The sequence below is a fragment of the Papaver somniferum genome, unplaced genomic scaffold (genome assembly GCF_003573695.1).
Source record: "Papaver somniferum cultivar HN1 unplaced genomic scaffold, ASM357369v1 unplaced-scaffold_114, whole genome shotgun sequence".
In the NCBI taxonomy this organism is placed as follows: domain Eukaryota; kingdom Viridiplantae; phylum Streptophyta; class Magnoliopsida; order Ranunculales; family Papaveraceae; genus Papaver; species Papaver somniferum.
In genome coordinates, this window is record NW_020620381.1 from 2864730 (window position 1) to 2874905 (window position 10176).

Genomic DNA, 10176 nt, shown 5'->3' on the forward strand with positions numbered 1-10176 from the left:
TTCTTTATCAATGTACTAAATAAAGATTAAATGTAAGAAGAAATTAAAAATGAGAAAAAAAATCAAAACCAAACTAGCAAAATACTTGTAATTTTTCTAAAAAGAGGGATAAAAGAATAAATAACCGGGTACCCATCGGGTATTACCCGTTCGGACCCGTTTAGATTCGGGTCCAATCGGGTAATTACCCAACGGGTCCTAACTTGTTAATGGGTCCAATTATGGGATCAGGAGCCGGACCCTATTCGCTCGGGTACGGTTCCGGTTCCGGGTAATGGGTAACCATTGACAGCCCTAATTAAACCTCAATTATAATTGTTTTCACGCATGTTTAGCGAGCATTTTTATCCTGGATACGACTTCACCACATAGTATAGGCATCACTCATTCTTAGTGCGTACCGGTGAACTATCGTGTTAAGGACAACTTGATGATCAACTGACTCTTCCCTCTGTTTGTTGATTGAGTGCGTATTACTTTCCAAAAATTTATTTCTAGAATCTTCTTTCAGTATTTTAGTGTTACAGTTGCAATTAACACCTTTGAGGGTTCCAAACGTTTATGAATCTTTATAATCAAACATTATCCAATTCTGATTCGAAACCTAAAAACTATGCAAATTACTAGTTTTGGAACAACTTAAACAATCTCTTCGGTTGCCTCCATTGACGAAATGGAAAAATAGAGGATTTATTTTCTTCTTCCAAATAACAATTTCTTTTCTTCCGTGCTGGTTAGATAACATGTTAGGATGGATGATTTTTTGCGATGATGGTGCATGGAAGAGTTAGTGTCTTAACAGGAGTTGCGCAACCCTCTTTTAATCTTGCATTTTCCCTATACCAGATATCATTGCAGAATAAATTACACTTCGCATTATCATCTGGGCTGCTCAGGTAACACAATACCATTTTCAGCCATTATGCTACTAATTACGCAAAAAATATAAATAGATCTGGGAAAACTTTTGATGTAACATCAATCATTTAGAGCTTTATATTAGAAAAAAAAAGGAAAATGTAAAAAACATTCCTAGTATTAGGACCCGATTCAAAAAAACGTCCTATTGTTACAAACTATTAACAAAATGATCATACTTCCGTTAAAAAGAGAGTTAAGTGGTGACTCACAGTTAATTATGTTAATGAAATTACCTATGTGTCCTTCATATTTATACCTCCATACACAATTTTAAATTTTGCTTTCATTATAATTTTCTGACGGCGGTGCTATTTATAGGTGGTGGTGGTGCCGCTTACATATCGTTACATCGCAAAGGGTTCACCGCTTCCCTTGCGGGGTTTAGCAGAGATTTTTAAGCTCCACCACCACCACCGCTTCACCATCACCACTTCAACCAATTAGTTAACTAGGAAGGATATTTTGAGAGAGAGTATTTTCGGAGAAGATAACACCGTTTTATTCAGAAGTGTTAAATCAGATGGTAAACGACCACTTTGTAAATGAATTACAAAAGTATGATTATTTTGTGACCGAATTACAAAAGACATGGCGATTCTGTAATTGGCCCAAAAAAGTACCATGTAAGAAATAAATAATTAGATCAATAATTCGTAATGATTGATTAGTTGACAAATCATAAGCTGCTTAATTAATTACAATATCAATCTCCAATGAATCATCGAGAAACTATTTGTTAATTAAAAGAGTCAAACTTAGTCAACCAATAAACAAGGACATTAAGAAGAAAAAAAGAAGACGAAAATGCCGCTGTAGAAACTTCTACTCCCTCTGTCCTAAAATTTCTGTCCTCTATTCTATTTTCGTCTGTCCTAAAATACTGTTCAGCTTTCGTTTATAGTCATATTTTTTTAGTAAAACTCTCAAATATGTCCTTCAAACTTTTACAATTATAAAATTATTTTAAATATCACCAATATAAATATTAAATGATATCTTCCTCAATATGGAAACAAATCTAATAAATCAATCCATAAAGATTTTTATTTTTATCTTCTATTTAAATATTTCTATATATATTATAATTACCAATGTGTTTTTCTTACATACTCCATATACTCCTTTTAATTTTAGTAAAAATATATCATATAATAGGGGTAGTTTTGTACACTCCTACGATCTCCTTAATATTTTGACTTAGTCAAAGCGGACTAATAATTTAGGACGAAGGGAGTAATAAATATTAAAAAAAAAAACATGTGGCTGTGAGTCGTCCACATATGATTTTTCTCTCTCCTTGGATACCATTCCAATCTGCCTCCAGGCGGTTTCATTCCGTCCGGCGGGATCATTAGACAGAGTGAGTTGTATTACGATCAATTTGGCATATTATTATTTGTAGATCTGCTGATGTTTCATTAATAATCTGTTCGTTTTCATTTAGGTTTTCTTCTTTGTTTTAGAGGAGATTAGTTGGCATCATGGTTAGGTCAGGGAGGACGGGAGATTCTTCACGAAACGAGAAAGCGAGAGAAAGAGTAAGCTCCTTTGTTTTTTTAATTCATCAATTTCAGGTCTTATTGTTTGATTCTATTACTTTGCTTCAAATTTTCTAGGAAGTACCAAATCTAATGTCAATAACAATCTATGATGACGAAATACAATTAATCATCTCTTTTGCTTTCAATTTCGGCTTCTTTTTGATTCTTTTGCTTTGGTTTTAACTATTGCTGGCTTTTAATTCATGTCTGGGTAATCATCAATTTCAGCTCCTATTTTTGATTCTTTTACTTCCCTTCAAACTTTGTAGGATCAAGTAGTGCTAACCTCGACAAAAGTAGATGGCCGAACTAATTCAGTAAGTCACAATGAATCATCTATTTTGCTTTTAGATTGATGTTGTGAGTTCCTTAATTTGATGCTGGGTTTTGGTGTAAGCTCCACAGACTTCATGCTTTCTATTGGTTTTTTAACCCTATACTTCACAACATGCATGAGATGGACCGATTGGGGTTTGCCTCATATGCACTGTATTCTGGTCATCTTTGTTTTAGAGGAGGATTAATTGTTATCATGCGGAAATCAAAGAAAAGTCGTAGTGTAAGGTTCCATTGATAATCTTTTTGTTGTTGTTGTGTTGTTGTTTGAATCTATGAATTTCTACCAGAATGCAAGAAAACAACCGAGTCAGGGAGGTCCTTCCAAACCTAGTCCTGTAGGCAAGCCTGTGACTGCAATTACGAAATTGGCAAAAAAACCACAGGCCTTAGCTGAATCAGTAAGCTCCTTTGTTTTGTTTTGATTCATGTTTCATAATCAACGAAAATTTTCATGTGAGATTCCTTTGATAATCTATTTTTCTCTTGAATTATCAGTTTCTATATAAAAATTTCTTTATAGAAATTATCAGCAATTTCAGGTCTTATTGTTTGATTCTTTTACTTTGCTTCAAAACTGTGTAGGAAGAAAAAGAGCCATCTTCAACAACAACCTATGATGGCGTAGTAAGTTACAATTGCTTTTAATTGATGTCATGTAATTATCAATTTCGTGTTCTTTTTTTGATTCTTCTGCTCTGGTTCAACTTTTGCAGAAACAAGAAGAGATAACCTCAACAACAATCCACAAGGATACTCATCCAGTAAGCTACTGTTTTTGCTCCTGATATGATCTTCCCAGTTATTTCGTATAGGAGCTATTGCTGTCTTTTAATTCATGTCGAGTGATCATCAATTTCAGCTGCTATTTTTGATTCTTTTACCTGGCTTCAAACTTTGCCAGGAACAACCAGAGGTTACCTCCACAACAGTCGATGCTGGAACAAATTCAGTAAGTCACAATTAATCACCTATTTTGCTTTTGTTGTTATGAGTTCCTCAATTTGATGCCTGGTCTTGGTGTGCACTTCACAAACTTCATGCTTTCTGTTGGTTTTTTAACCCTACTCTTCAGAACATGCATGAGATGGACGAATTGCGCTTTGCCTCATATGCATTATTTCTGGTCATCTAGAAGGATACTTATTGAAATATTATTACCCTTATAATTCCTTTTCCACTGTTGCCAAACCAGTAGTATCTCCTGGGGTTTCTGACCATCAAGTGTATTACTGATGGCTTGATATTTTGTGTCATTCAGAAATATGGTAGTATACTGCTCAACTGGTTTATAATCAGAGTTGTCTGAATGATGAAGTAATTTGGAAGTAGGCACGTCGCAGAATCACAGCGATTCTATGTGTTCTTGTTTGATTTCTCCATTGTCTTTTATTGTTTCTGATACAAAAGTCTTGGGGTTTTTGTGAAGTACCTAATCATAAGCACAACGTCATCAAAGCGATGTTGCAGCATGCTCAATTTTGTAATTGCCTTTGATTTTCGAACACCAACACTTCAAACATCTTTTGCAGGAAAAATCTGTCGCGGGACAGCATAGAAAGGCTAGTGTAAGTTTCTATCTATCATCTGTTTCTGTTTCTGTTTTATGTTAAGATTGTGAAAAATTAGATTTTACAGGTTTTGTATTTTTATTCTTATATGTACCTTGGAACCACCTTTCAGAAACGTAGACAGAAGAGGAAGAAGAAGAAGAAGAGTCTGGAAAGTACCATGAGTACGGATCATTCCCAAGCTCATCCAGTAAGCTCCTGTTCTATCTTTTGATTTAGTTTTATGTGTATGGTGAGCACTCGTAAGATCTGTTTCTGTTTTTGTTTCTTATATGTCTGAACAAATTTGCAGGAACAACAAGAGTCTACAATAATAATTAAGAAAACAGATCACCCTGTAAGCTACTACCTATCTTCTGTTTTTTCTATCATTTAGTAAGCTACTATTTATTATCTGTTTTGCTTCTAATTATCAATTTCAGGTTCTTTTTCTTATTCTTTTACTTCGGTTCAAACATTGCAGAAACAAGAAGAGCTAACCTCAACAACAGTCGCTGGCGGAACTAATTCAGTAAGCTGCAATTAACCATCTATTTTGCTTTTAATTTGTTATTGTGAGTTCCTCGATTTGATGCTTGGTTTTGGTTTACTCTTCACAACATGCATGAGATGATGGGATTATTCCGCCTTGCCTCATATTCAATATAACCTGGTCATATCTTTAAATATTCCTCCAAAGGAGGCGTTTTATTTTTTGGAAATGGAATGAGAAGCTGTCTAGGGCGATAGTTATTGTTCTTGCAAGTTGAGGTCTAGGCCCCAAGGCTTAACCCATAGTTTTTTTATTCTTTTACTGCGCGGTTATTTAGCAGGAACAACAAAAACCAACAGAAACAATCTTGCGCACTGTTTCTGTAAGTTTATCCTTTAGATGTTGGCTCGGTTTTAGGAAACATCAAACTGATTCCCTAAATCAATTTCTGACACCAGCTCAAGTTCGTTTAGGAATCTTATTTCTAGCAATTTCTAGCTGTATTAGGAATCTTGTTTCCAGTTCTATTCCTAGGCGGATTCTTGTAATCATCTAAGCCTATAAAAAGGAGTCATGACCCTTAAGCTTTAGCATCGTGTGAATTCTTTGAGGTCTGAGAGGAACTTTAAAGTTGTGTACTTCTTCTTGTTAAATTTCCTCATTGTTTTTCTTGTTTCTGATACAATTGTAAGCCTCTGTGTTTGTTATCTGGTTTTGTTTCTTCAAAACAAGAGCACAAGAGGAATCAATTTCTGTTTTTGACTCAATACAATGGCAACAAATTTGCAGGAACAGCAGCAGCAGCAAAAGCCTCATGTAAGCCTCTATATTTGTTATCCGGTTTTGTTTTGAAGATAGGGTTGTGAAAAATTAATTTCAACCGGTTATGTTTTTTGATTCCTCTTATGCTTTTGTTTGAGCCTTCTGTATTTACCCTTTCATTTGTTTTAATACTTTTGTATGACCTTATTTGATTTCTATGCTTGCAACCACTTTTACAGAACCGTGAGGAGCTTGGGAATACTTATTCTGAGAAAGTGATTCGGGCAGAAACACAAAGGCTCTTAACTGAATTTGTAAGCTTTTTTTTGTTTGTTTTTAATTTAGCTCGAGCAATCATCGATTTCAGTTCCTAATTTTGATTCTTTTAATCTGCTTCAAACTTCGTAGGAACAACTAGATCTAACCTCAACAACAGTCGATGGAGAAACTCATTCCGTAAGTTACAACTATCATCTAATTTATATTTTAGAGTAGTGTTGTGAGTTTCTCAATTTGACGCCTTACTTTGGTTTACACTTCACAAACTTCATGATCGGTTTTGGATTTTCAACCCTAGCTACTAGTTTTGGATTTTCAACCCTAGCTACTAGATTTGGATTTTCAACCCTGTAGTTTACAACATGCATGAGATGGACGGACTGCTGTTTAACCTTATAATTCCTTCTCTAGTGTTGTGAAACCAGTAAACTTTTTTGGGGTTTCTGACCATCCAAACCTAAAGGGCATTAACGATGGATTGATATTCTGTGTTATACAGAAATATTATAGTAGAGTAGACTTGTTTGGTAGACGAAGTAATTTAGTCGTTTCTACATATATATCATCTATCTTGCTTTTAGTTTATGTTGTGAGTTCCGCAATTTGATGCTTGGTTTTCGGTGCACACTTCACAACTTTCATGCTTGGTTTTAAATTTTCAACCCCGTACTTCAGAACCACGTATGAGGCAGAATGAAAAAGTTTGCTCTTTGGATCAGGGTGTTAGCATCAGTTGTACTGACAGGCCGTACTTTGTCAATCATATCCAGTCCCCTGTTTTACCTTACAGATTTAACTAGTTTTTAGGTTTTGGACTGTTGTAGTCTCTTTTTTTGTTATTTCTCTGTACTTATGGTTCCGTCTTAATACAATTTTGACTTGTCAAAAAGTCCTTCTCAACTGTTACAAATCCAGTACAAATTTTGGGCTTTCTGACCATCAAAACCTAAGTGCATTAGTGATGGCTTGATATTTCGTGTCATTTAGAAACACGATATGATACTGCTCGACTGCTTAATTAGTAGACCTGTTTGGACTATGAAAGATCACCCTGTAGGCTACTACATATTATCTGTTTATTTTTAGACTTGATGCTGTAAGAATTTCAATTTTGTTGTCTAATTCCATTACTTTACCTCAGAAGGAAGTCTCAACTGTAGAACCAAGGAAAACAAGGGAGCAACGGGAGGCTATATACAAAAGGTAGCTCTCTCATCATTCTCATTATTTAAGAATCTATATTTAATTTGACCTGTTCATAGTAAGTTTTTCTATCAGTTTCCCACTCTTTATCATTGGCATCCCTGTCATGTTTTTTTTTTCAACAGGGAGTTTTCTCAAAATTGTGTCAAGGCTGCCAGATTGAGGTATTGTCTCCAAACATGTTACAAACCTTTCTTATCCTTTTAATTTCTTCCAAAGATAACCTAGTGTGCCATGTCATCTGAGATTTGTGGAACATACCAGACAACGTATAATTTACAAAATTGTTTTATTGCCAAGTTTATGCATATCATGTTGAAATTGAAGTTATTGAACTAAGATAATCTTTTATGCATATCACGTGTCTCTGTTATCTGTTCATATACAGTATGCAATATAACTTATATTCTTGTATTGTATGAGTTTCTCGATAAACCTGATATAAACTGAAGTTGATATTGCTTATAACTAATTTATCTTTAACAGTGAACGTGGTACTGTAATCTACCGTTATATACCAACGCGGTCTTTTTGGATGAGAATGTGTCGTGAGGAATGGGGAGTAACACTTGAAGAAACTACAACTTTAATTAAAGATAATCGTTCTCATCATTTTTATATTGACATCTGCGGTTCATATATGGGATATGGGGTTATTCTACGTGATAGTATGAAGAACCCAATAGTTGCTCTTTCTAGCATTTTGGATCATCATATTTCACAGTTTTATTCTGATTTGCAAGGGGTATCCGAGGGTTTGAAACTTGCAATAAAGTATAACATTCGTCACTTTGTTATGGTTTGTAGTTCTCACTATATTCCTCAATATGTTATGCGAAGTTGGGGAAAAAAAGATGAATGTTCTTGTCCAGCAAGAGATGATCCTGACAATCCCGAAAAGAAAAAAAGTTATTGCGTTGATTGTTCAAGGAGTTTGTTACATGAGATTGGTGAAAAGGGGAACGCAGGCAAAATATTACCACTCATTGATGAAATTTTTTACGATGCTTTGGAGTTTAAAGGCTTTATATATTTTAATATGCATACTGATGAATTGTCAAGACTTAAAGCTGTTTGTCATCTAGCAAATTCGGGAATGGAGCAGGAGCTGAGATTACCTGAAATTGAAGAGGATGAAAAACTAGCAGAGATTCTATATAAGGATGTTTACCGTCACATATCTGAGGAGGAGGTGGTGCAGTATCAACAGCTGATGTTGCAGAAACATTGACAAAAGGATGAAAAAATGGTACTCTCTATGAGGATGATTACAGTCACTTATCTGAGGAGGAGGTGTTGCAGTATCAACAGCTGATGTTGCAGAAACATTGACAAAAGATGAAAAAATGGTACTCTCTAAAGATGTTTAGCTCTTAGTATTGTTAATTCGATAATTTCTTGTTATTAGTCATACTGACATATGCTTATGAATGCATTGCTTAAGTTAAACCTGCATTCTCCTAACATTCTAGATTGAGTTTTGAATGCTCTTATAGTACATCTTGAGCATCTTTCTTGAAATTACTTCTCTTTTGTCCATATTCAGTATTCTCTTTGACTGTTTCTTGTAAGGCAAAGGCACTCACAATATTTTGCTTCGTTAGAATGGTTGCATCTGGTTCTGCATCGTTACCAGCAACCAATTAGGGAAAAACCGTTCCACACATTGAACACTTTAGAGCAGTTTTTAGGACAGTTGTCTATTCCTTTTTAAATTAGTTTCCTCAGATCTGTTTGGCGTTAGGATATATACTATATTTGTCTGGATCCCTTTCAAGCAGAAATGGATTTGGAATTTTGGACCAACTTCCATTGGTTGTTAGAGACTCCACCACATCATTCGCTCCCTTGATAAAGTTAGTTGCTATTCTGTATATGGTTCTTCATGCTTGAATGTTACCTTCAGTCCAGTTATGCAGTTCAGTTTGTCTTTAAGATGAGTGGATTTTGAGTGGATTGCTGAAGCAGTTGTTAAAGAAACATTTGTTTACCAAGTGTAGCTCAAGGATATCACAAATTTATCTGATTTGAGGATCATTATTCTTGGCCCTGATCCTCAAGCTTTTGTGATCTATTAGCAGTCTCTCATTTTTGTAAGCTACCCTGAAGTACAAATCTGCGGTGCAGCTTTCCGTGTTTGTACTGAGCATATTGTTTCTTCTTCGCAGAAGAATTTTCCATTGGGATAGGTTTATGGTTCTAAGGATGTAAAGCATTTAAACTGAATAATTAGACCCCAGCAAAATTCTCAATCCATGGTATTTAAACTTAATTATTGTCCAGTTACCCAATCCATCAAATGTCATTCCCACTATCAATCTGATTAAGATGTTATCAGTTCTTGTGTATATATATATCTAGTTGTATCAATATATGGTATTGGAGATACTGAAAAAAATGATATTTATATAAATTGGATTACCAATTCAAAAAGGTGGAAAACATATGAAGTGCTTCCCATCAAAGAAATATAACCAAGGAAATTCACTGAAGAAATAACCGGGTGAAGAAAACATTTTTTTCTCGTCTTTATTATATTAATCTAAATCTAGTATGTAACCCGTGCAACACACTGGGTACGATACGAATTGGTTCTCATTTGGTGAGGTGAGGCTTCAAAAGAGATTCCAATTAACCACTGCAGTGCATAATAACACTTGAAACTAAATTTACCTGTTATATATTGCTTAAAGTTTTGGAGATTAAGGAATCCTATTAAAATTATACTTCCTGATAATCGGAAATCAGTTCATGACATTGCCAACATCAGTTGAGGTCTAAAAATAATAATTGTTGAGGCTAGATTTGAAGTCTCTATTCAAAGTAGCACTACAACTACCCCTATACATGGTTATACTCGAAGGTTTCAGAAGCACTAATAAGTTAATGAATCGAACCAGAAGAAACTCATCTGCAAAATCATCAAGACAAAATGAAAAAAACATTAGAAAAAAACTACTCCCAAAAATATAAAAAACAAACCTAAAATTAAGTAAAAATTAAAATAAACAATTTAGTTGCTTCAGAATATTAACGAACTCGTATCACGTGAAAATCAACACGCACGTGACAAAAATTAAGTAACTTTATG

The 10176-nt window shown here is 34.6% G+C and overlaps 1 protein-coding gene across 1 annotated transcript; it reads left to right on the forward strand.

The window, feature by feature from the left end:
• The first annotated feature begins 2207 nt into the window (after window positions 1-2207).
• LOC113328895 lies at window positions 2208-8624 on the forward strand. Its single transcript, XM_026575886.1, has 17 exons — window positions 2208-2281; window positions 2385-2459; window positions 2732-2779; window positions 3089-3199; window positions 3384-3425; window positions 3515-3562; window positions 3703-3750; window positions 4331-4366; window positions 4482-4559; window positions 4662-4706; window positions 4833-4880; window positions 5631-5657; window positions 5843-5917; window positions 6012-6059; window positions 7024-7085; window positions 7211-7249; window positions 7572-8624. Exons 2-17 carry the CDS (start codon window positions 2403-2405, stop codon window positions 8314-8316), a joined length of 1557 nt encoding a protein of 518 aa, XP_026431671.1. The 5' UTR covers window positions 2208-2281; window positions 2385-2402; the 3' UTR covers window positions 8317-8624.
• Window positions 8625-10176: the final 1552 nt, after the last annotated feature.

Bases quoted from the DNA above. Each gene is read 5' to 3' on its own strand.
- LOC113328895 (XM_026575886.1), top strand. From the start codon at position 2,403: ATGGTTAGGTCAGGGAGGACGGGAGATTCTTCACGAAACGAGAAAGCG. The intron at 3,426-3,514 runs GTAAGTTACAAT...CAACTTTTGCAG, and splicing joins CAACAACCTATGATGGCGTA to AAACAAGAAGAGATAACCTC. The intron at 3,563-3,702 runs GTAAGCTACTGT...AAACTTTGCCAG, and splicing joins TCCACAAGGATACTCATCCA to GAACAACCAGAGGTTACCTC.